This window comes from Callospermophilus lateralis, chromosome 5, assembly GCF_048772815.1.
Source record: "Callospermophilus lateralis isolate mCalLat2 chromosome 5, mCalLat2.hap1, whole genome shotgun sequence".
NCBI classification, from domain to species: Eukaryota; Metazoa; Chordata; class Mammalia; order Rodentia; family Sciuridae; genus Callospermophilus; species Callospermophilus lateralis.
The window spans coordinates 161,558,693-161,585,125 of record NC_135309.1 but is presented as its reverse complement, the minus strand read 5'-3'; the positions used below and the strand labels follow the sequence as shown (position 1 = coordinate 161,585,125).

Genomic DNA, 26,433 nt, shown 5'->3' with positions numbered 1-26,433 from the left:
TAGCTGTGCCATTTACATTCCTCCAGTGTATGAGGGTTCCAATCTCACCACATTCTTTCTAACTTCTTAATGTCTATCTTTTCTATTTTATCCACTCTCGTAATTATAAAGTGGTATTTCAAGGTTGTTTTTTATTTTCGGCATAAAGATTAGAGATTACTGGTTTGGTAAGAAGGTTCACTGAGTATTAGCTACCAACATATCTGAAATCTGGTGAGGCAGAACACCAAATACACAATAAGCCACACAAAGTGGGTATTTACTTTTGGGTTGGAGGCAAGAGACAAATGAAGCCTAGGAGTCCCCATAAGCTGGACCCTGAGGCTCTACAACCTGCCCAGGGAGGTTGGAGTCTTGGTCTTGCCTGCATATGCTTGACTAGCACTATAGCTAAATGATCCTGATATGCAGCTCACCCTGAGTTTCATACCCTGGTGACCGTAATGCACAATGTAAAAACACTGAAGCACTTTCTGTTTCAAGGTGGGAGGGAGACTGGAGCAGAGTTTGGGCTGTTCCCCCCAGTTTCCTATCTCAGGATGTCCTGTTCTCAGCAGATTGTACAGATATTATTGGGAAAGATAAGGAAGAAAGTGTAATAAATTAGATTGATCCAAACTCACCCAGAGACCTTTCTTGTCTTGGTTGACAGTGTTTTGTTTTGCTTTTGTTGGGGAGGATGCACTTGGAGTTTGTCCTTCTACTGCCTTCTGACTTCCATTGTTTCTGATGTAAGTCTGCTGTTCATTTCGTTGCGGTTTCATTGTACATAGTTATTATTCTCTTAATGCTTTTAAGTTTTTCTCTGTGTCTTTCACATTTTTTATGTTTATATGTATGGTTATCTTTGTGTTTATTCTTCTTGGATTTAGCTGAAATTCCTGAATGTGTAGATTAATATTTTTGACCAACTGAGAATGTACTCAGCCATTATTTTTTTAATAATTTATTTCTCTTTCTGTCTCTTGTCTTCTTTGATACTTACATTATGAAAGCATTGATATGCTTAAAGATGTTACATGTTTGTTGAGACTCTGTGCATTTTTCTTTTCTGTTTTCCTCTGTGTTCTTTGAATAAAATAATCTTCATTAATTTATATTTAAGTTTGATGATTTTCTCCTTTCGATTCAAATCTATTATCAAGTTCCTATACTAAATGTAACATTTAATGTATTGTACTTTTCCATTCTAGAATTTGCATGTAGTTCTTTTTCTATATTTCTCTTTATTGTATTCTCCATTTTCTGATACATTATCATTATGTGTTTCTTTTTTTAAAATAAGTTTGCATTATATGTACTTAAGGTATGAACTTGATGGTTTGAGATATATATATATATATATATATATATATATATATATATATATATATGGTGAAATAATTACTACAGGCATGAAAATCAATCTTCTTGTACTTTCCATGATACCTTGTGTGTGTGGGGGGGGGCAGGGGGAGAGCTCCCTTAGGAAAGTTTCAATATACAATAGAATATCTTTATATAAAGTCCTTATGTTAGCTATTGATTCTTACTTATTTTGTGCAAATTTATGTCCTTTGACCAATTTGTCCCCATTTTGTCTTTCTCCCTGCCCCTGGTAATCAGTGTTCTACTATACTCTCTGTTTTATGTATTCACCTTTTTTTTTTTTTTAAGATTGTACATTTAAGTTATATCATGCTGTATTCTCTTTCTGTGTCTGACTCATTTTACTTACTACAATGTCCTCCAGATTCATCCAAGTTGTTAAAAGTGGCAGAATCTCCTCCTTCTAATTGCTCACAACAAAGATGGTGATTATTTTTGATGATGTTGTTAGGCAAAACTTCCCTACCTTCTATTCCAAATAAAGCTAACCCCTATAGGTGAGCACTTTGTTATCACAGCTTGTCTCTCCTGGGAAAACCTCTGAGGCACCAGATTGCAGCTGGGGCTGGTGGAGTGGCCTGTTCATCCCATTGCAACACTCCTCCTCTGTGAGTGGAACTTGGATAGAGATGGAAGCCCACAGTCCACTTTGATTTGCTTCCTAGTCTGAAATTTCCACCCTGCCAGTAAGCTGGAGTGAAGTGTATAAGGATCCATTTTTCTTGGCCTACTGAGCCTGGAGTAGAGTTTCCACTGTATGAGCAAGGACTTCTTAATAGAAGGAAAACTAGCTCTTATGGCCATGTCTGCCTGAAGTTGAACTTCTGCAATATGGAACTGAGAGGATGAATTCAGGAACTTGCCATTCTTTTTTTTTTTCTTTTTCTTTTTCTTTCTTTTTTTTTTTTTGTGGGGAGGGAGTATGAAGGATTGAACTCAGGGACACTCAACCACTGTGCTGTATCCTCAGCCCTATTTTGTATTTTATTTAGACACAGAGTGTCACTGAGTTGCTTAATGCCTCCCTTTTGCTGATGCTGGCTTTGAACTCATAATTCTCCTATCTCAGCTTACTGGAGTTACTGGTATTACAGGCGTGAGCCACCACACCCAGCTAGACTTGTCATTCTTGATGTAAAAATGTAGCGCTAGAATGGGAGTTGGTGGAAGGAAGAAAGAGGTTGGGATCCCCTGTCTTTGTGGCTGCATATGCCTGGGATAGAATTTTTGTCACACTGAGCTGGAGGCAGAGTGAGGATATAAGTGGACAATTGTTCAAATGCTACCAGATTTCGGCACTCTTTTTAGGAGTTACTAGATTATATTCAGTTGTTGTTTCTCCATTTTTTATGCCTTTGGGATAATTTTCAGACATTTTAAAGGGTGTGTGTGTGTGTGTGTGTGTGTGTGTGTGTGGTTTTTCAGCAGTTTCACCAGGGAAAAGTGCTGCCACACTTTTCACACTGCTATTCAGAAAGTCAGGCTCTGCTAAGTGTAATTATTAGCACATTTTATAGATAATTACCCCAGACTCTTTTATTATCCTTAATTTAAGAATATTCTGAAGCTCATTCTTAAAGAAGCAGATGATGGACCTATGTGTTCTGACTCCAGGCCAATAATTCAAGACCACAATGCTTGGATCCTTTTGATCACAAGGCTGTCATCTCCCTACAGGGAATTGGTGGTTTCTGCATGAGAATTTCCACTGAATCTTCACTGAGCTCGCTCTGCAATGCAGTGGCTTTCTCATTGGTTTCCACCCTAGTGATATCTTCCTTGGCATCTACCCACTTGTTCTTGGCATTTCCATTTGTAGTACATCAGGGGCCCCAGTGGAGATACCTGTGGCTTTAATTTATAATTATCTGCTTCTAGGTCTGATTTTTGATACCATATTATGAACTGATTATTTAATTTAAAAACCTGTTTATTCCATTTTGTGCCACCAAGTTCTTATTGTATGCAAACCCAAATTCATTTTTTTTTTTGCAATAAATGAATGTATAATTAATTTACAAACAGAAATCATGAGTCTTCTCAACCTCTCTTTTGGAGTATACATAAACATAAACCAATTTTACAATCTGTTTCATTTGACTTCTTTCTATTACTGATGGCAAACACCCTAAATTTTCTAATGAAGTACATATTTAAGAAATGGATTAATCTCTAGGATTTTTGATAAAACTGCTTTTACAAACTTCATTACTCAATAGCTTTAAATGAGGTTTGTTTAATAATATTTTCTGTTGAATATGAAAGGAATAGATTTTCTAAACAATTTCTTGCAAGTTCTGTACTTAGGTTAGCATTTTTACTTAAAAATAAACATGGTATGATAACTGTCCTTGGAATAAAATCTATTTGAAATTTAGTTCCTGTTGTATAAAGTGTGATATTTGCTAAGGAATTAATGCATAGGGTAGTTATCACTTCTTCTAAAAATCCTATTATTCTCTTGTTTTCAAAACTGTTGAAAAATTTGCAGATGCTTACACTTCTTGGTTTTGTTTAAGAATTTCTTTGCTTGGTTGCAAACTTGCTGGGGGTGGGTGGGGTTGAATTATATGGTTTTATTTCCAGTCACAAACTCTAGGGATTCCCTGGAAATTCTAGTCATTGAGATATTTTTCTAAAGCACCTAATAAATCCTAGAAAGCTGTCTGGAATACTGCCAGATTTCCAACTGACTTTGAAAAATGTTCTCATGCCAGGAAAATAAAATAGGAGTAGAAAAGGAGGAATCAGCATTGGGAATGGTCAGAAGAGACAGTGTGAGTGTTGGGAGAACACCCTCTGGGAAGGGTAGTGATGGCATGACCAGCTGGCGGTGTTGGGCGCGGGAGGCATGTGCCACACCCAGCACCCCCGGGCTCTGTGCTCCGAGTTGGCCTACTGGGAAACTCTCAAGACAGTACTAACTGAAAGTACTGAATGACTTCATAAATTTCTGATAATTACTTAAGAATAAATACAATGGTAAAAGTTTAAAATTGACAGAAATGAATGTATTTCATTACTATAAGTAGATCAAAGTAACTTTCACACCTGGAAGTAGCCACAGATTTTTCTATTAGTTTACAACTAGTGGCAAACAAAAATTAGATGACTAGAGAAATTTGTCGGTAAAATCCATGGGTTTTGTTTCACTTCCTTCATTACTGAGATAATAAAACTGATATCCAAAGGGGTAGAGTGTCTTGGCAAATACTCCAAAGGCAGGTAGAAAGGTCTGGAATGAGAGTCTCAAATTCTCTGTCCAGCAATGTTTTCACTTTAATGTACAGTGTGATATTACTTTTTGATTATAAGGAAAAAGTAACTGAAGGAGTTTAAGTGTTGGAATATGTCCAGAGATTTTACGGTTAAGCCACGTGTCCCTGGTCTAGATCTGTCCAGGTAGCAAAGGGGAGGGGACAGTGTGACTGACGTCCCTTCTGGTTGTTGGTTTGCATTCCTGATGTTGATGTCTTTTTGTCAAGAGGCAGATGCTTCCTGCGTCACCACAAGGACAGCTGTCACAAGGACTTATTGTGGTGAGACAGATATTTGTGCTCAGGGCCATTTGGAATGGTGCTCACCTCCAGTTCCGTGTAGCCAGGAAGTTCTTCATTGCCAAGACCTCTCTGAAGAGAGACAAAGAGATGCCCAAGAGGAGCAGAACATGATCCGTGTGGGCATGGACTGGGGGACCGTCCACGTATGGGACTGCCTCAAGGACAGGGCACATGAAACCTGCTCTTTAGAAGAGGCCCCATGAAACTAAGGCCTTCGGAGCAGAATGCTGCCTTGCCTGACTGAGCTCAACAATACACGTGGCTTTTTTTTTTTCCTTAAATGTTACTTATTTCCTTAAATGTCACTTTTTTCCTTAAATGTCATTTTCAGCATAACTTTCCTGGTTCGCCCATCTAAACTTCTAAACTAACAGTCTCTCTCTCTCTCTCTCTCTCTCTCTCTCTCTCTCTCTCTCCCTCTCTCCCCCCCCCCTCCCCCCCCAACCTCTCACTCTCTCACTCTTGTTATACCTGTTTCAGTGACATCATTAATGACATCAATCACATTTCAGTCAAGAGACGGAAAGTGCACCACTTATTAGTAAAGAGTGGATTAATGCTGTTTTATGCAGGCAGTAGAGAGCTGAAAACCTAAAGACACAACGCTAGGCACTATTGGACACAGCGGCTGGAAGTGACTGCCAACCCCGGGCTGAGAAACTGAGGGAGACTCATTACAATTTAGAAGCCTGGAGCTGGGCCTCACACCCCTGAGCCCGAGGAGCTGGCCAGCGGTTGCTAGAACTGTGAGGGGCATGATGCACGTGGGTGGTTCTTCAGGCAAACTGCACCTAGAATCGGCTGTTCTACTGCAGCCTACTGCCACTGCCAGGGTCAAGCCAGGCGCCTCGGAACAGGAAGCAGACAGGAAGTCCATAGGGGACAGACAAAAGGAAGGCTCCAGAAGACAGACAGGAAGTGAGGGGTATACAGGAAGTCCACAGGGGACTGGCAGGGAGCCTGGAGCAGACAGACAGGAGGTGGGTGGGTGGGCAGGAAGTGAGAGGGCATCCAGGAAGTACATGTGGGACAGACCGCAGGAGCCAGTTCTGCCTTTTTTGATCTGATTTTGTGGCCTCACGTCGTGTGAAGTGTTGACAGAGGTGAACAGGAAGCAGACGACAGAAAAAAGTGGATTTGTGCAGCTCATCGTCAGCATCACAGAGCAGCATTTAAAAGGAGAGTGCAGAGCTATGGGAAGATTTCTTAATAACAGTCAAGCTGCATCCCACAGATAACTATCGAGAGTACAGCAGGGATATTATACGCCCTGCAGCTTCTGACTTTATCAGTAGAGTACTCTGTGCCTGGCAAACTGCAAAGCTTTCATTTAAAAAAAAAATGTTAAATGAATGGTTTTTAGTGATAAAATAAGAATTCTGTTGCTTTACACAAATCATTTGCATAGCCAGTGGCCTATAAGGGAGAGGAGGCCCTAAAGTAGGGGCATCCTAGACCTATCTGGGAAAAGGCAGCCTCTCTGAAGGACTAGAGTCTATCGGGCCTGGGAACAGCTTGCTGCTGTGTGGGATGGGGAAGGAACTGTCAGACCCAGCGTCCAGGCCTCTCTCCTCGCTGCTCTGCTGGAGGTTCTTGACCTGCTTCCTACTCTGGTTAAAGTTGGGCCTGAGGGTTTCCTGGAAGGAGACGTGGTGTCCCTGATCTGCAGCCGGTTTGGAGGCTGCATTTCATGATGGATTCAGGAGTATGTGGGCACTCGGGGGCTCTTCTGTCCATGCGTGTGTGTGAGTTTTCTGACTCCGCTTTGCTGCTCTGATCACTCCTGAAGGAGAAATTGTGACGTCATTACTTGAAGGCCGGAGGCCAGGCTCTGAACAAAGTGAGTTTACACACTTGGTGGAGGTCGTCCCCCTATGATGGACGACAGCCGTCCTACACGACACTCCCAAGGGCTCCAGCTTCAAAGCCCAGCCAGCAGCTACTGGTTGCCCCTTCTCTTCTCTTGAAACTCCATCGCCCCCTCTCTCAGGGTACGTCTTCTTACTGACTTTGATCCCTTCCTAATAACATGAGCCATCTTTTTTCACTTTGTGCACACATAATTTACTGCTTAAGAGTTTGTTTTCTTAAGGAAGACAGTTTTTTTGAGGAAGATAGCATGTGTGTTCAAGGCATTAAATTGAATAAATCCAAACATTATAATCAGTAGCAAAATCAGCATGATTTTACTTTTTCTTTTCTATAATTCAGAAAATTACAAGAAAGCTAAATAAAATTACCTCTCTTAAAAAACTTCGAGAGAAAGGAATGTAGGTTGGATACCTGTTTTTTTCTTCTGTCGCCAATTAACAATAAGTGGATGTAATCATGTGTATTCATGCATAAAATCTTAGCAATTTTGAAAGAAAAATGACCTAACAGAGTTAAAAATTTTTACATAGTGATTCATTGTTAGCATTGTACAGATGGTCAAGTAGTTGACTAATTCAATGTAAAAATACTATCATACTAATAGAACTCCTCAGTAAGAAATTTCTGATGAATCCAGTTTTCTGTCATTAAATAGTTTTCTGTCTACCCTAAGACATTAGAAATTGGGAATGAAACATGTAAGTGAAATATAGTTTAGTTAATTGTTTATATCTTGCTGGGCACAGTGGCACACACCTTTAACCCAGTGACTGCAGAGGCTGAGGCAGGAGGATAGCAAGCTCAAGGTCAGCCTCAACAACTTTGCAAGACTCTCAGCAATTTATAGAGACTCTGTCTAAAAATAAAAAGGACTGGAGATGTAGCTCAACGATAAAGCACTCCTGGGTCTAATCCCTAGGAAACCCCCTCCAAAAAAAAAAATTAGTGATTTCTTCTAGTCTGTGGAAGTATCTGCCTTTGTAACCTTAAGGTCATTTCACTCCCTCATAATCTAAATTGTCATGTGAGCATCTCAGGTCTGATCTTCTTGGGTGAGGAGGTAAGAACCCTCCCTGCAATGTGGTGAATCCCTGTTTGAATCTGCAGCTGCTGACACTGTTTCCAACACTGGCAGTTTGATCTGATGTGCCTCCCGGTGAGGTGGTGCAGGGCAGGCCTGCAGAATCCTGAGCAGAGTGGGGAGGGAGGGGCTTGACGATGATCCACGAACACAGAGGTAACCCACCATGTCCCCCTCCCACATGTCCCCCTCCTCTTCTTCCCCTCCAGGGGGAGCCTCCCCGAGGATCGAGAGCAGTCCCCATCTCCCCATTCCCTTACTCAACTCAGCCGGTGCTCTCTGGGCGGGCTCCGCATCCTCCGTGTGACCAGCAGTTCCCTGGGCCCCTGGCCTTGCTTGCACCTCCAGCCTCCGAGGGGAAACTCCAGGCTCAGGCCCCAACATCTTGTAAATTTTGAAATACAGCTAAGCTCTTCACGACCTTAGGGGCTTACCAAGGACTATTCCCTCTGCCCAGAACACCATCCCGCCATCTCTTTTGCTCTAATAGTAAATGTTACTGTATCCTCTCGGTCTCAGTTGGAAAACCCTCCCGTAAGTTATCCTCCCACACTCCAAGTCCAGGCAGCATGTAGTACAGTCACACGTCACTCTGTGGTTCCCCTCAGAAACCCTTCCCTGTGTAATTCCTCCTTTAGTTACTAGCCAACGTTCACCCCTCCCCCTCTGTACAGAGTGAGTCCTGAGGGCCAAGGCCTGCGTGTCGGCACCAGCGGTGTGCGTGGCCCATGGAAGGAACCGGATGGACGAGGGAAGGGATGGAGGGATGGGCGGATGGTGGAAGGAGGACAGATGTTAGTTTCCGATACCTGCTCATGCTGTGCTAGAGACAGCCTGTGTTGGCAGGAGGTGCAGCACCTGTGGAAAGCCCAGCCTAGAAAGGGCCGAGTGGAGTCTGGGCAGCGTGCACACCCATGGCACCGTCCAAGCCTGTTGGGAGCCCTGGAGGCACTTCACAGCAGGGAATCAAAGAGGGCCAGGGCCATCCCCTCAGAGGACCTCAGGAAAGGCCACGGAAATGAACACTTCTCTCACAGGAGTAAATGTTCTGGTGCCAGGTGAAGAGAGTCTCTAAACAAACTCTAAATAACATGTATTCCATGCACTTTGGGTAACATGATATATTTTAAATCAAGCACAATTTAAAAAAGAAAAAACAAGTCTAAGTGGTAGTCATTGGCTCCTTAGACTTTCATACCTTGTACATGGGCACAGAGACAAGGTAATTGGTGTGCCTTGGCCTCTTAGTCAGGCACTTTTAATTACCAAGTTTATGACCAGAACAGTGTGCCACTGTGGATTAAGAATCCTGGAAAGAGCTGGGTGTGGTGGTGCACACCTGTAATCCCAACGGCTCTGGAGGCAGCAACAGGAGCATCACGAGTTCAAATCCAGCCTCAGGAAAAAGCAAGGCATTAAGCAACTCAGTGAGACTCCCTCTCTAAATAAAATATAAAATATGGCTGGGAATGTGGCTCAGTGGCCAAGTGCCCCTGAGTTTAATCTCCAGTAATAAGAGAGGGAAAAAAAAGATCCTGGAAAGGTACTCTTACCATGTGACTCTTCTACACAAGTGATTCACCAAGTGTGTTCTACACTGACTTTCAGGATGAAAAGCTGGCATTTATAAAATATTAAATATGTTGGATATGCACTGTGTTCTGTTGCTTAAGATGAATTACACAATCAAAGTCCAGAACCCAGTGAGTCCACAGGGATTTTGGAGTGCGTCCTGGGAAATGGATGAACTGAACACCTGAACTGGGCACCTGGAAGGAAGACTGATTCAGACAGACTCTCAAGCAAGAAGCTCACCAAAATGTTTCCTGCAAAAGGTAGTGGGAAACGGGGTGAAAGGGCGTGGCGTGGGGTCAGACAGGTCCTGACCCATCCGGCCTCCCTGGCCCCTCCCTCGCCAGATGCTTCCCACGCTGCACCTCTGTCTCCATGACCAGTGCTGACCTCAGAGGGCAGCTGGGGGCTGGGACAAGGCAAGTGGAAGTCCACTGCACACAGTGGGGTCGCACTGTCCTGGTCCTCCTCGGCCCCCTGCCCATCACTGCTTATAGGACACAGAAAAACCTCCCCGGAACATGAGACGCACTTTGTCATGCAAGCAAGTTCCGAGTTAAGAAACGAAGACTTGACATTGCACCGACATTTAAAGACGTGCCGCAGATGGGAGGGAATAGGACGAGGAAGGTATTTTATTTACACCAGAACCGTTAGAGTGATGAACTGGGACAGTCAGGGGGATTAAAAGGCATGACACATCGTGGCTGTTTAGACTGGGAGGGCATTGTCCAGTCAGTGCTCACAGCCAACGCTCATGCCTGCGCTTTTGGAAGAAAGCTGCCTATTCCTAACACCTGGGGATTCCTAACACTTTGTGCTTAGCAAGAAATCGTGAGAAACACACCCAGAAGAACTGACGTTCTGCCCTTGATTCCCGTGACATCAGCCAAAGGAGCCATAAACCTGTTTTTATTTGCAAAGATTATCTAACTGAAGCTGGGGGTTCTGCTGTTCCCTCTGCAGGTTGACATGAGGCAAAAGAGGGAAGAGTGATGGGTTGTGGGGCTACAAGCCAAAAGAGAAGCTAGCGTATTTCACGGCACAGTTCTGTTGCTAGCTTACATGTACAAGTGCGCGAGGAAGGCGTGGGTGTCTTCTGTCCCTTAAGAAGAAACAGCATTTAGTCTTTTCTTCACTGCTCAGCACTGTCACTGTCCTTTTTTAATATTGCTGGGATGCGGGCATAATTCGATCTTTACCATTAAAAACTGCTGGGTCCCACATCCACATGTCTACCGGCCTCCAGCAGTTCAGCATGTTGTCTATTGGGAGACAGATTATGAGTTTATGCATTCTAATAAAATTTAGCTTACCGATCCCTGACACCTTGAACTTCCTGTTAACTCACTCCACCCCCAAAGAGTCATCCATGTGCCGAGTTTTCCTTGCTAGAGGAAGCAGAAGAGCCTCTTGGTTTGTGAAACTTCTGGAAAGATTGCTTATCAAGCCCATTTATTTGAAACAGGTTCAAGTCTAAGGTTCTGAATAACTGTAGCTCCAGGTGCAGGGGCTCATTGGAACCACAGTTTCCTCTGGAATTTTGTTCTAAAATAGTGAACGGAACATGCAAGTTTGTATTTACGTAAACTACTCCGAGTATACCTGACATTGACTGAAAACTTTACAAACATAAAAGCAAAGAAACGAAACCCCCATCTCACCTAGGCTGAGTCCTCTGTGTGTGTGGCTGAGAACTGGCCCACCCAGCCTTGCCCCCCCCCCCCGCCCCAGCAGAGAGGCCTGGAGCCCTGGGAGCTGGGAGCCTCCACACGTACGGGGAGAGCAGTGTTGGAGAGCAGTGTCGGGCACTCCTGTCTGTAAGTGTGAAGTACATTGGTGAGAACACTTCACTGATCTCACAGGGGTAATTTGCATGTCAGAGTATCTTACAGCCCTTCCCGTAACAGTCATGTGACTGAGAGGCAGCCCTCAGCCACGTAGGTACCTGTGTAACACACATAATGAGGTACTCAGACTCATCCTACCACAGTAAAACCAGAGTGAGCACCCATTCTGCCCAGCACCCGCAGCCATCCCCAAAGGCCAAGCAAGCAGTTACATTCTGACACTGTACCACATTCCACAGCGAAGCTGAACCTCTATTTTGGCAATTACTCGCAGTTTGGATGTCACCTGCGCCTCGTGCTCTGTGAAACGGATCCGATCTGGAGAGTTCCAAGCAGTCACTTGTTTAGATCTCGGTTTCAAAGTCAGCCCCAGCGGGCTTCTCCTTTCTCTGGTTTCAGCTTTCATCTGCCCTCTGTTGAAGGAGGGGCCACTCCCAGCCCTGTGATGGGACCCGGTGGCCGTGACTCAAGGGTCAGACAGTGCACATGGGAGTCAGGCCAGAGGTGGTAAGCACAATAGAGGCTCCATTCCGTGTTCAGCCGACTCTGGAAGAGGCAGAGGCGCCTGGCTGCCATCGCTGGGTTGATGGGACCCTCTCTGTTGTAAGGAGTGGGTTTCCCGAGCCCCCTAATGCCCGAGTTCGCCTTCGACTCACACATCCTTTCCACTGATCCTCCGTTCACATCCAAGATGCTCTCGCAGCCACACTTACAGCCCTTGACCAGAAGGGTGGCCTCTGAGCACACAGCGCTGCATTTTTCTGTCACAGAAGCAGCAAATGTGTCTGCAGGCCTTGACCTTCTCTGGGAGTGATGGCTCCCTTGCCCCCATGACCTCCGGTGGGAGGACTGTGCAGTTTCCATGCAGAGGGCTACTTTCCTTCTCCTTCAATCTGCCGTCATTTTCCTATGACTCTAAAACAGCGTTTGAGGGTAAAGTCTAAACCTGTACTTCTTATGCTCTGGGTGCTCCAGGGCAGCTGCAAAGTCATCTAATTCCACGTTTGCTTATTATGGAGTAAACTGACGTAGCATTCTGCTCCATCACCCCATGAAGGAGCGTGCATATTACACTATGCCCATGATATGACAGGTGTAGCCACAGTCACATCTGAAAATGCCCCCGTCATAGTAGGGAAGAGAGATGACATGAAGACAAGTTCCTGCTGTACGCCAGGCACTGTCCCAGGGAGCTCATGGCATGCTTTACTGCTGCACTAATTATATTTTGTTCTGAGGAAGTTTTGGCACCCATCTTATGTAAAGAGAATAAAGGGAGGGAGTCCAAATTCTAAACCATGTCCATGGGATCCCCCAACAAGTGAGGACCTTCCCACCCAGCTCCCATGTCCCCTTCCAGGGACAATTTCCCTGAATGCCACTGGAGTCTGGTTGGTTGGGAACCATGGATTTTGTCAACAGAACTCTGATGCACAAAACCATGGTTTTCCATCATTTTGATGCATGTGGGGGCAGGGGCATCTGCAATTCTCTTATCTTGCTCAAAAATCCATGGTTCCTTGAGGGAATTTTGGAGGTTTTCCAGGACTTTTAAAGCTCCAGTGTTGTCAGCTCCCAGGAACATATTACTTAGTTGAGAGAGAAAGACAGCAAACATGTCATTAAACAAATTTCTTTAAATCCCAAACTCATGAAAGAACTCTGCAGAGATCTCAGATTGCACACAGCTGGTGCCTCCTTAGTGCAGCCAGCTTCGCCTATCTGGAACGGTGCAGTTCTCGTAGACATGGTGGCAGAGTCTCCAACAGCAGCCTTTCCTTCTGACACGGATGAGCCAACAGGGCATGTGGAGAATGGCGGGAGGCCCCTGAGGGGCACCGTGATGGGAGCACCACTGGGGTTCACCTGGACATTGCTGAATGAACTGAACTGGGGCGTGTTTAGTTTGTTTTACGGGAAGCAGTATGTATAACCTGCCAGGACTCTCCCATCAGTGAGTAGCACACCTGCACTGAGTTGGTGACCAAACTGTGTCGCTGTAACCAAACTCTGACCAGAACAACTTAGAAAAGGAAAATGTATTTAGGGCTCACAGTTTCAGTGGTTTAACTCATTGTTGGCTGACTCCATTGCCCTGGGCCTGAGTCAAGGCCTAGCATCTTGGTGGACGTGGTGAAGGGTGTGTTGGACAGGTGAAGAGCGTGGTGGACGAGATGAAGGGCGTGGTGGACAGGTGAAGGGCGTGGTGGACAAGGTGAAGGGCGTGGTGGACAGGGGAAGGGTGTGGTGGATGAGGTGAAGGGCAAGGTGGACGTGGTGAAGGGCGTGGTGGATGAGGTGAAGGGTGTGATGGATGAGATGAAGGGCAAGGTGGACGAGATGAAGGGCGTGGTGGACAGGGGAAGGGTGTGGTGGATGAGGTGAAGGGCAAGGTGGACGTGGTGAAGGGCGTGGTGGATGAGGTGAAGGGTGTGGTGGATGAGGTGAAGGGCAAGATGGACGAGGTGAAGGGCGTGGTGGACAGGTGAAGGGCGTGGTGGATGAGGAGAAGGGCGTGGTGGACGAGGTGAAGGGCGTGGTGGACGAGGTGAAGGGCGTGGTGGACAGGTGAAGGGCGTGGTGGACGAGGTGAAGGGCATGGTGGACAGGTGAAGGGCGTGGTGGACGAGGTGAAGGGTGTGATGGATGAGGTGAAGGGTGTGATGGATGAGGTGAAGGGTGTGATGGATGAGGTGAAGGGCGAGGTGGACATGGTGAAGGGCGTGGTGGACAGGTGAAGGGCGTGGTGAAGGAAAGCTGCTGAACTAACAGCAGCCAGGAATCAGAGAGAAGGGTCAGGGAAGGGGTCTCAGAAGATGCCCTTCCAGGACACCCTCCCCAGTGGCCCACCTCTTCCAGCCACACTCAGCCTGCCTACAGGTTCCACCCAGTGAGGCCATCTAAACTAGGATGGCCTGGCTGGGTCACAGCTCTCACAATCCCAGCATTCACCTCTGGACATTCCTGCATGAACACAGGAGATTTGGGGGACTCCTCGCATTCACACCATAACATTCACACTCTTATGTAGTGATTTCAAAAACCTCTCCTTTCTGAGAATTTTCAGTATGCTGAACTGTTTTTGGAGAAACTGAGCATGAGCAACTTCACTGGCCCAAGAGCTGCCCTGTAAATGCCGGGGCTGTGATCCGACCAGAGACACAGCTCCTGTCTGTTGACCGTCTACTGTGTTTCATCTACGGTGTTAGCTCTATTTTGATCATAATGTTTAACCATAAGATCCGAGAGACAGCTTGCACCTCTGCAGAGTGCACCTGTGGATTCTGAGTCATCACATGGAGACCGCACCCACAGGTTCAGCCCCTGGTGGTGACCTGGAGAAGAGCAGGCACCCCTCAGATTTCAGCAGAGCTTAGTGTGCACAGGTTGTGGTGGAGACGCGGAGGGCAGAGGAGTGGCCAGTAGGGCAGTTGGGTGTCTTTGAAATTCCATCCTCATTACCTCAGGTTCCTTTTCTCTGCCCCAATTTGTTGGAAGCCATCTGTTAAAATATGCAGAGAGCTCTCAAGTACTGTGATTGAACTGAGCCATAGCTGTGGAATTCTACTCGTGTAGCATTAGAGTCAAAGTCACCAGGTATTATTGAATGCTGGCGATCCCAGGAGAGGCAATGTGAGAGAGCTCAGTACCTCTGGGGGTATCTGTTGGTGAGAGAACTGCAGTTGTCATAACTGCAGAGGAGGCTAACTGAGGCCACCCAACTCAGTGGTTCAGAAGAGCCACCGTGCCACTTTGGGGGGTGCAGGCTTGGCGGGCCTTTGCCAGGCTGGATTTCTGGCCATGGGCTAGGAGGAGGAGGTCACTGCCCAGCTCCTGTAGAGCTAGTCTCTTTGATTCAGCAGGGGACTGCAGCCTCTCCTCACTGGCCCGCCAAGGTGCTGGGGACTGATCAGGGTGGCTTAGAGAAAGAACCAGGAGTCACAGGAAGGTGTCCCCCATCTGCTCTCCTTCTGTTGCTTGTTGTGGTTTAGTGTGTGTTGTTTTTTTATATCTGTTTTGCTGTTTTTCCTTTTGGTTCATTGACGTAGTGGGTCTGCCCATGTGTTCTAGTGGTGAGTCACTCCTGATAATGCTGTTTGGAAGATCATAGAGTAGCCCAGATTCTCATGAGCCAATGTTTTATTTATAAGGAAAAAAGACATTTGCATAGTAAATTATTGATAGGAAGATGTTCTTAAGCAGACCATTTTGAATGTGCATTACCACCTGATATAAAGAGTATACGAGTTGGGTTTAGCAGCCTGGGAGTAGGACCAGACATAAGTTTTAACGTCCCTGTGAGATTCTGATGTGTATGAGAACATACAGTCACATGTCTGACTCTGGGATCTGTGATTGGTCGATTTCGGCATCCATAGTAGCAGGTGTTTGAAGACACTGCCTAGACTTTCACCTGTGTGGCAGAAGTCGTGGAGAACAGTGTTGATACAGATCATTATCTCTAGGCCTCTCTGCAAATGCTTTCCTTGGGCCATCTTCCCAGACTGTTCCAGTAACTGTAGCAGACAGTGGTCATAGTTGGAATGGCTTTTGGTACTTAACAATTTGCCATCAGAAAACACAGGTATCCAACCTTAACTTGCTTGAAAATAAGGAAACATCAGTTATAACAAACTTCACATCAGATCTAATTGTGTCCTAGAAAGCCCTGCACATATCGTAAATATCCAAAACCTGCATATTTTCCCATGTGGTGGTATCTGCCCTGCTCTCTCACTGTCAGGTGGGGCAAGGTAAACGCAGAGCCAGGTGGCACTGGTCCTTGGCCTTCCTGACACAGAAGGTGTGTCTGCTCTGCGAATCTCACTAAGCATGCAGGCTGTCACCCTGGCCCCAGACCTGCTGACTCAGGGTGTCAGGAGGGAGGGGCTCTCAGGGTCCCCAGAGACACGGTTTGCAGAGTCGTGGATGGAGGAGCAGGAGGGGGCAGAGAACATGGATCCCAACCTCAGCGTGTCAGTCCCCCTTCAGTGAAGGTCTGGCCAGTTCCTGTAGTGAGCTTGCAGCTGGAAACCCCTGGGCGAAGGCCTCTCCTCTCCCCCTGGGGCTGCCCAGTCCAGGGGCAGCGTGGAGAAGACACAGCTGCTGTCACACCTCACTGCCCCTGGAGAGATGCTGCTGGAAGGAAACTGGATGGACTCTTCTTCCGCATTCTGTATATCCCAGGTCACGGAGAAGGGATGTGCACGCCTACCACACCCAGGACTCGCTGCGTCTCCCACTTCATGGCTTGCCTCTGGCCTTTGGGGAGGACTGTGGCCCTTCCTTCAGCCTTTGAGTCTGTGCCGCGTTGTTTATAGCCTGGCTGTCTCTCAAGGGCACTTCTGGAATGGCTCCTGTGTGCTAATGAGCCACCACGAGGTGGAGGAAGTAGCCCGCGTGGGAGCCCCACATCCTGGGTCCCCCGTGTCCTGGGCACGCTCCCAGAGCTTCAGTTTGTTTGGTTTCCCAGGTTTTATTGAGGTGTATCACATGAGCAAGACCTCACCCTTCAGATGCACAGCTCAGTGGGGTTTGTTTTGTTTATTTGTTTGTTTTTAGTCAATCCATGTGGTTGTGCAACCATCTCCACAATCCAGTTTTAGATGGTGTCAATTCCCCAGAAAGCCCCCAGTGGCATCAGCCCCCCTTCCAGGCCCACCTGAGCCCTGCCAACCATCCACACACTTCTGCCACGTGCCAGCTCTGGACACTTCCTGGATGTGGCATTGTGCAGTGTTGGGCCTCCTCCGCTCTGTTTCATGCAGCATGGTGTCTTCGAGTTCATTCACACAGTGGAGTTTCTCAGCACATCAGTCCTGTCACTGCTGATTGGTGGCCACTCTATGTCTATGCTGCATTTTGCTTACCCACTCACCAGCTGACAGACAGCTTCGATTTCCTTATCTAAAAGAGCAGAGCTGCTGATCCCAGCTGTGCATATCTGCCGCAGGATCATGAACAATAACGTGGCTTGAAGTACCAGGGCGGAGGCAGGGGCATCACAGGGGACTGATAAATGGATGCAGCAGAAGCCTGGTGTGACTGTTCCAGACATTAAGAGCTCTGAGATGGAGCAGGGCCACGGCCGGTGGAAGGAGAGAGATCTCCCTCTGTGGCCCAATTAGACAGAGACAGCAGCTGATTGGTGAGCTAAGTGTCCCTTGGATGAGCTTGGGGCAGGACTGGCCTGGAGCAGGCAGCCGCTCAGCCAGAGGGAAGGGTACCATGAGGTCGCACACTGGGATGGATCAAGTCTGTGTCGAGGAACACAGGTGATTCCAGCAGTGGCTCATGGGTCCAGGTGACGGCTCTGGGGACCCATGGACTCTAGTGGGAAATGTGTGCTTCCTCCCGGCCCTGCCCATAGCTGCCAGGACATCCCTGGCGATAACTGTCCCCCACTCTTGTGACTGTCTGCACTACCCTCAGCCTTTTGGGCACTCCCCAGCCTGTAGCACACTCTGCACAGACCCCTCCCCTCCCCACTCCACTCCTCTCCTCTCCTCCCCTCCCCTCCCCTCCCCTCCCCTCCCCTCCCCTCCTCTCTTCTCCTCTCTTCTCCAGGCTCCACGAGCTGTTTTCATTCTATACAAATCCATCCTGTGATCTTGATGGACAGTCTACGATGTCTTCTCTTTGCTACCTTTGAGGTGTGTCCTTACACCTGCAATCACCCAGTGAAAGAGCATAGATTTATCCTCCACCTGCAAACACAGAAGCAGGGTCTCCAGACACCAGCACATGCAGACACGCACGTGGTGCTTATGCCCAGGAAAGGCAGAGCTAGGACCCGAGCCACATGATTAGCCTCAGAAGCCACCTCTGGCTAGTTGGCCACTGTGCTTGCCATGAGGCCTGGGTCAGCCTGCTGCTCCACCATCAAGAACACTATGACAGCAAGCGCGTCCCCACACTGTGTCATCGCACACTGAGAGATGGGAAAGACCCGCAAACAGAGCTCTGGGAAGTGCGTGTCCAGAGGACGAGGGGGAGAAGGCTCTGAGTCCAAGGAAATGGTGATCCCAGAATGGACGGGGTGGCCCCATGGTTGGTGGATTGTAGGCCTCTGGTGGGGCAGGGGGGCAGGAGTCTGGGAGGAATCAGTGACAGATGGCAGGCTCCTGGAGAGGTGTGACTAGCAGCCACTGAGCTGTATTCTCAAGCCAGTGTAGCTGGCTTCCTTGGCAAGGGCTCACGGTGTCACCTGGGTTGACGCTTACTGTCCCTGGGGGCCTCCCCCACTGCAGGAGAGGCCGGCTCTGAGAGCAGTCGTCACTCTCCTGGTACTTTCTGGGTGGCCTATTGATCGGCTCAGCTGACATGAACAGATGAGCTCTAAATCCATGTGTCAGTGGGTGCACAATTAACAAAAACCAACTTTTAACTGTGAAGAAACAAACGCGATACAGGAGCATCGGCCTCCGGCCTCAGAAACGGCTCTGCTGGGCAGCGATGGGGCACCTGCCCTTTCCTTCCTCGTGGAGGCACTTCAAGTGGATGGTGAGTCCCCAGTGAGGAGGGACAGAGCCGGCCCAGGGGACACAGGCCCCGAGAAGTCCCTTGCAAAGTGGCGAGGAGGTTGATAATCCAGTCCTTTAAATACACGTTAAGGGCACAGCAAGCTGGTGGGGTGACTCTGTTGCTTACCAAGGAATCCTAAAATGTCCACGTGACTGCACTCTGGGTGCTTAGTCAAACTAGCAATTATTAATATAGAACATTGTAACTCAGACAAATTATTAATACAGCAGTGTAATGCTTGGCTTCTTTGTTAATGGAATTCAACTCTGCCAGTAAAAGCGGGTCACTTGCCCAAGCCTTGGGTCCTCCCAGCCAGGGCCACCCAGGAAGGAGCTGAGCCAGGGGAGTTGAGAAACTGACTTTGGACCTGGAACAGCTGTAGGTGAGGGAGTGAGAGAGAGTGGAGAAGTCGAGCAGAAGGTCCAAAGAGAAGCAGAGCTGTGCTTGGGGCGATCGTGATGCTGGGTATGGAAATACTCAGGGCTTCAGAGGGTGAAGCATCCTCAGGGACACCTGAATTACGAGGAGGAATCAGATATCGTCAGGGCAAAGTAGAGTATTTTACACTCATTCTTCCATTAATTTAGTAAACCTTTTTGGAAAGTTTTCTATGGGTCATGTGTTTTAAATATATTGTTAAGTCTCACAAACTCATGGCAAGTGGCTATCCTTTTATCTACTCCCAAGATGACAAAATAGCACAGAGAGACTGAGCAAATCACAACAAGTCACACAGCCAATAAATGTTAGAACTGGATGGTAAAGGCTGGGGAGTCCCACTCCTTTGGCTCTTCTCCAGGAGTTCACTCCATCTTGCAGGGGAGATGCTGAGTAATATTTGTCCTGGGTTCCTTAAGATCTGATGATGTTCTAAGGGATGGTTTGAAAAATATGGAATCCTGGGCATGTCAGAAAAAACAATTTTGAGCAAAATATGGTTTCTTCTCTTTCAGTTCAGTACTCACACGGGTTACCTTCAGTAGTATGGAAAACCCACCTGGGTAGCAGACAGGTGGAAGCCCTCAGTAAGTGTTTAGACACTCCCAGGTTCTTAAAATGCAGAAAGAGGCAAGTCGCCTGGCTTCAGCTGTTACTGAGCCCCACACTGGGCTCTTTGGCACAGCTCCCGGCTTACAGCCTGACCTCCCTCAGTCGCTGGCTCTGGAGGCGGAAACGGTGACCAAGCGGTTCACTGCAGCCCTGCCTGGGGCTGCCTCACCTCCTGTGCCTGGTCCAGGGCACACAGTGTTTCTCCTCTCCTGTGCTGGACGGCTGGGGCCCCAGGAGGTCCACCCCCCACAGGGCCGATGGTTCCTCGATAGCTCCCCGGGTTGCTTTGCCAGCCCTCCTGCACCCGCAGGCACCCTGTGGCCAAGCTTGGTCCCCGCGCATGAGAAGCCTGGGCTCCCTCTGGTCACGTCTCCCCTCACCCACCTGCTTTCCCCCCGAGTTTCAGTTGTCCTCTCCCAACACCCAACAGCACACCAGCACTCCGACCCCCTCAGGACAGCCCAGAACCCCTCTCAGTGGGCACTGAGGTCAGAGGATGCCTGCTGCCCAACCCCACAGTGAGGATCAGACTCAGCCTCCTGAAATCAGCACCTTCTAGAACCTAGTGGGTGTCCTGGAGTAAAAAATATCAAAATGGCCTTGGAAAAGAGCGGTACCACGAGAATCAGTGGAAGTTCAGTCCTGCCAAGTTCTAAATGAGGGATCGACATTCCGTTGGGGCAGTTAATTTTATTATAAACTGACAGCCATACTTAACAACGTTTCTAAGAGTTTAAAAAATTCATCTGGAGTCAGTCCCATCATCCTATCATCCAGCCTTGCACTGACTCTTTTCGAGAGTATGGCCACCCACAGACGTTTAGACCTTGAGCAGTGGACTCCCCTCTTGTGCCTCCTGCTTGTCTCTCCCTGAAGATACCCACCTCCACAGCCTCTCACATCTCGGGGCCCGGCGTGTGTTCCTGGGACCTCTGCTGAGGATCAAGGCTGCAGCTGCTCGGGTGTACCTCTGGGCCGTCCATCAGGGGCCCCACAGGTGTGTGCTAGGCCCCTCTGCTGATCTGACGATGGCTGGGGTTTGCAGTGTGTTAGAGGCAGGGGGTGTGGAGCCTCCCATGTTGTTCTTCCTGCTTTGTGTTGCTTGGCTGTTCAGGGTTTTCTGTGGTCCTATGCGGACACTTGGACTCCTGCTAGTTCTGTGTAGAATGCCATTGGAAGGTGGGTAGGGATCTCACTGGACCTGCAGTGGGCTCTGTGGGCAGTGACCTCTGAACAAGCCTGACTCTTCCACCCATGTATGTAGGATGTCTTTCCACTTTTTCTGTCCCCCTCAATTACTTCCATCAGTGTTTTGCAATCTTCATTGTCGTCGTCTTTCACCTCACTGGTTGAATTCATTCCTGGGTGTGTATTGGGAACTATTGTAGGTAGGATTGTCTCTTGGATTTTCAGGAAATCTCCTGTTGGTGTGGAGGAACACTACTGATCTATGCACGTCAATTCTGTTTCCTGCAACTTTGCTGAGCGCGTTGATCAGCCAGTTGTGGTGCCCTTTGTTTCTTCCTCTTGCCTGATTGCTCTCACTGTGTGAGTCTGAGTTCTGGGCCTCAGAAACCTCCCGGCAAGATGTCCGCATGGCTTCTGTGTGGGGCACTGTCGTGTGGAGGAGCCTGGCTTCTGTACCTAATTCGTTCAGCGTTCTTACCATGAAAGGGTGGTTCTTACCTTGTGAAACGGCATCCCTGGCTCTCCTGCAACGAGCTTGTGTGACTGGCGTTGTTGAAGGTCCTTCCAGCTCTGGGCTGAACCCCCCTTCATCGTGGTGAGGATCCTGTGAACGGTCCATCTTTTCCACTCTGCAGGGAGGGCTGACAAGACGTCTTCGGCAAAGTGTCCGCAGGGTCCGTCCTGGAGGTGGATGTGGCGGGCGGCTGTGGTATGGTCTCCTGAGCTGCTCCCACACCTGTCTGTCTGTCCTCATTCTCACCAACAGCCATCGTCAAACTTTAAGATGCTCATCACTCTGAAGGGAGAAAACAGTCTCTCGGATGTGTTTCCTTGTTCAGCCTGTTGTACTGAACAGTGTTTTCATGGAATCACTTTGTTTTTTTTATTTCCTGATGGAGAAAATTTAAATATCTTGCTTAGAAAGATCTTTCAGTTCCCCTAAGTAATTCTCTCATGCTTTCTTCTTGATTAATCTTTAAGTTATACTTTTCTAGAAAGTGTCACATGTTATTCCAGTTGTAAAATTCATTTGAACATGGTTTTCGAATTATTAGGATTCCATTTTGATCTGTCTCTCTGGGACTCTTCCTGATATTGCATGGAAGTCCGTGCCCACATTCCCTCAGCCTTTTTAGTTTAAATTAGCCAGCTTTGGTTGTAGTGAGCCCTCTGTCTGTGCCTGTAGCTGGGTCACAGAACCATTCCATGCAGATGTCTCCAGAAGGATGCATATTGGATGAAGGGGCTCAGCTATGTGCGGGGACCCTGCCATTGCTCATTCTTGGCCCAGGTTTTTCAACAGATGCTCCCCTGGAGAGAATAGCATGTTCCTGAGAGAACCCTCCAAAACGTGAGGCTTGGAGGGTCACCGCTGCAGCTTTGGTGGCTAATCCTGCTCTCCCTCCTGTTGTTGGTTTTCTAGGCCGGCATGATAAGGACGGAGGAGGCCGACTACTTCCTGACACCTCTCCCTCCACACCTGGCAGGGAGGCTGAAGGGCTCTGAGCAGGGTGGCCCTGCCTCCCACGTGCTGTACAAGAGAGCAGTGGAACCCCAGGCCCCCCAGGCACCCACCGGCCTGCTGCTCACCAGGACCGGGGAGCCAGCCAGCCCAGGCCGGCAGGGCCTCAGTGACAGCCTTGGGCTGTGGCACAGGCAGCACTTCTGTGGAAGACGCAAGAAATGTACGTAAGGGCGGTTCTTCCCGTGAGTGTAAAGATTTGGATGTCTGTGTAAGCCAATGGAAAATGCAGATTTCCTTCAAGACACACCTACAGCTGCGATCACAACCCTGGAGCAGGGTTCTGGAGTTTGTTAGGGGCCAACTCAGGGTGTCAGGGTGGAGCACCCCTCCCTGGGAGATGGAGCCTTTTTTCTTTTCTTTTAAACAAACTGTTCCCTGGACAGAAAAGGGACACTCAGAAGCACAGAATCCACCAGACATCTTCAGAAGAACCCTGTCCCCTCTGCTCAGGGGTTCTGTATTTTGGAGGTTCGGGTTTGTTGAGGCCTACATTGCTTCCTGCTGAGGCCATTTGTTTACGCATGCATTCACAGGCTTCACCACATCACACAGCACACCCACACGGTGTCACTCATTTGCAACTCACCACCAAAGTTTTAGGGACAGCTCTGTCTGGTTTGGCTCCTTAAGGGGTGACCTGTTATTCATGTTAATGTGGAACCCTCTCACAAATTCAGGAATGCACCTTCCTGGAGTTCCCTCATTCCTTGAGCTGTCCCTAGAGCATCCCCCGATTGTCCTCAAAACCCTGGCTTCCCCTGCCCCTGCCTCCCCTGTGGCTGGTTTGATGGCTGCTCTACCAACCCCCTGAAGCAGAGGGGAGTCGGCGGCAGGTGCTCAGCAGACCTTGGTGAACAGGAAGAAAGTCACTTGGCCCAACCAGCCGGATAAGCACCACTCAGGCCATCTGACCCTATAAATAAAACCCATGGGACACATTCCTAGGATCTTGAAAATCCCAAACCTGAATGAACTAGGTCAGTGGGCTCAGTCTTCCGTCTTTGGACTTCCCTGGGGTGGTCCTGGTCTCCTGCCTCAGGGCAGTTCACACTTAGGAGGGCTCTTCCCTCTGCACCTCGGGTTCAGAAATGGAGTTTTGCTTTCTATGTCCCTCTGTCCCTCTGTGGAGACTCAGGTAGATTGATTTGCTCAAAGTCAACAGTGAGCCTGAGCCTGTTGGCGGGTGGACCTTCTGCTTCTCAGCCTCAGGCGTTGGCTGATGGCGGCTGCTTAGGTGACACTCCTGTTTAGGAGACAGTACTATAGGCACCTTGGTGGGGGTGAGAGGTTTACTCTGAGGGGCTTGTGGGGGCTCTGGCCTGTCAGACCCTCACCTGGTGCTTCTGCCCTGGCGTCCAGCACCAGGGACCTCCGGTTACTGTGCCCTGGGCTGCAGCTGCTTTTGTTCCAAACCCACATTTCCACAGTAGAAATAAGACCAAGGGCTCTGGGCCACACCATCCAGACCCGAGGGCTTCTGGGAGGGATTCCAAGGGGGTCATCTTCACTCCCTCTGCCTGCGCAGTGCCATCCTAGAACCCCAGGGGCTCCTGCAGAGACTGGAGGGGTCCCACAAAGACCAGCCCCAGGGTGGCACTTGCGCCCACCTGGGTTACGTCAATGTGATGTCGAGGGGTGAGAGCTCAGAAAGCTTTGGTGATGTCACTACCCCGCTCCCCATGTTCATCTGGGCTTGAGGGGACCGCTGCCTTATTTCTCCTGCTGTGTTGCTTCACAGATGCACCCCAACCCCCCACGGAGGACCTCTTCGTCCTTCCCGATGAGTACGAGTCCGTCCCCCGGTGCCGGCGCTCACTCCTCAAGTCCCACCGGAATAAAGAACTGAACGTGGAGACCTTGGTGGTGGTCGACAGGAAGATGATGCAGAACCACGGGCAGGAGAACATCACCACCTACGTGCTGACCATCCTCAACATGGTAGGGTCGGCCGCCAGCGCGGGCCTGTATGGTGGCCAGCTGGGTGGGCGTCTCTGGGGAAGAAGCGCCCAGTGGGTGGCAACCCTGCTTTAGTGTGATCCTGTTGAAAGAGCCGTTCTCTGAGCTTCGGAGGGTGTCATAAAGAGGAGGCGTGAACAGGCCGCTCTGCAAGCCCGTCTGCCCTGCAGTGTTTGGGGTGAGGTGGCTCTTCCTCTGGTAGGACTCCCTAGGAGGGTCAAGGAGTTCCATGCAGTAAGCCTGTCAGCAGTATCTGTGCTTTTAAGTGAGAATGTAGAAGCACCCACTTTTCTGGGATTGCCGATGTTCAGATGTTGAGTGTGAGGTCTTTAATCTACTACAAAAACTCTAAAGCAGTATGACCTGGTAGAACATCGTCTCACACAGTGCCCTCCTCTCTAACTCGCAGCTTAGGGATTCTTCAGGAGCAAGGAGAGGGGTGCTGACCCCACAGCACGGGAGTGAAATCTGGATCCCAGACGGCAAAGTCTGGGATCTTTGAATGTTTTCAAAAATAGTTCCATGACACTATTTTGAATGCACTTCTGGTTCTTCTCCATCAGTAAGCAGCACCCAAGTGTCTCTCTGCACAGATCTGTGATTTTCACTGCTGGCATCACTTTGGGCCGTCGAGTCATGTGGTTATGAAGTCAGGGACGGAGGGAAGGTTCAGAAGGTGCCCAGCAGGGCAGGGCTCTGGGCGCTCTTCACGGAGGGCCATAGCGCCAGCCTGCTCCAAGTGAGGGTGGTGTCTGCGCCCCTGCTGTGAAGTTGTCCTTGTACCTCCGTGTCTTGGGGCCACACTGTCTCTGCTGTTGACCGGGGACACTGCACTGATCCTTCACGTCTGCTTCCTGTTCCGCTGTTTCTCGAGGTCGCTCTGCTCTCCCATCGCCTTCTCGCACGTTCCCTCTCTTTCTCCCGACCTCTGCTCTCCTCTGCACCAGTTCTCTGTGTGCCTGGGCTTCCTCACCAGGAGAGCCAGGGGCCTGCTTGGCTTAGGTGGTCATCCCTGTGAGTAAAGCAGTCCCCTCTGTTCTGCACAGTCACTGCCATGAGTAAAGCAGTCCCCTCTGTTCTGCACGGTCACTGCCATAAGTAAAGCAGTCCCCTCTGTTCTACACAGTCACTGCTATGAGTAAAGCAGTCCCCTCTGTTCTGCACGGTCACTGCCATAAGTAAAGCAGTCCCCTCTGTTCTGCACGGTCACTGCTGTGAGTAAAGCAGTCCCCTCTGTTCTACACGGTCACTGCCATAAGTAAAGCAGTCCCCTCTGTTCTACACGGTCACTGCCGTGAGTAAAGCAGTCCCCTCTGTTCTGCACGGTCACTGCCATAAGTAAAGCAGTCCCCTCTGTTCTACACGGTCACTGCCGTGAGTAAAGCAGTCCCCTCTGTTCTACACGGTCACTGCCGTGAGTAAAGCAGTCCCCTCTGTTCTACACGGTCACTGCCATAAGTAAAGCAGTCCCCTCTGTTCTACACGGTCACTACCATGAGTAAAGCAGTCCCCTCTGTCCTAAGGAAGACACTTGCCCACCCAGGGCCTTGCCATCCCTTCAGTGGGGTTGGACAGGAGGTGAACCCCCACCTCGCGCCTTCACCTCCAGGAGCACATTGTGAGGCTGACCAGTGGCCTTTTGATGTCTCTATGCCTGTCTGACAGCCTGAGAGCATGAAGATTGCCCCCACCCTGGGGGACGCAGGCAGTGTTCGTGCAGTGGGGACATGTGGCTGTTCGGGGTCTGATGTGGATTTGCTCTTTCAGGTGTCTGCTTTATTCAAGGATGGAACCATAGGGGGAAACATCAACATCGCAGTCGTAGGTCTCATCCTTCTAGAAGACGAACAGGTACGGTGCCCTGGAAACCAGCAGCTTTCTTTTCCC

At 48.9% G+C, this 26,433-nt stretch overlaps 1 protein-coding gene across 1 annotated transcript in view; it reads left to right on the top strand.

Moving 5' to 3' along the window:
- Positions 1-26,433, top strand: part of Adamts16 (ADAM metallopeptidase with thrombospondin type 1 motif 16) — a 129,055-nt gene that overhangs the window by 11,836 nt on the left and 90,786 nt on the right. The window contains exons 4-6 of the mRNA XM_076856230.1: positions 22,489-22,750; positions 24,329-24,528; positions 26,314-26,397. Coding sequence (XP_076712345.1) covers positions 22,489-22,750; positions 24,329-24,528; positions 26,314-26,397 — 546 coding nt within the window. The remainder of the gene's footprint in view (positions 1-22,488; positions 22,751-24,328; positions 24,529-26,313; positions 26,398-26,433) is intronic.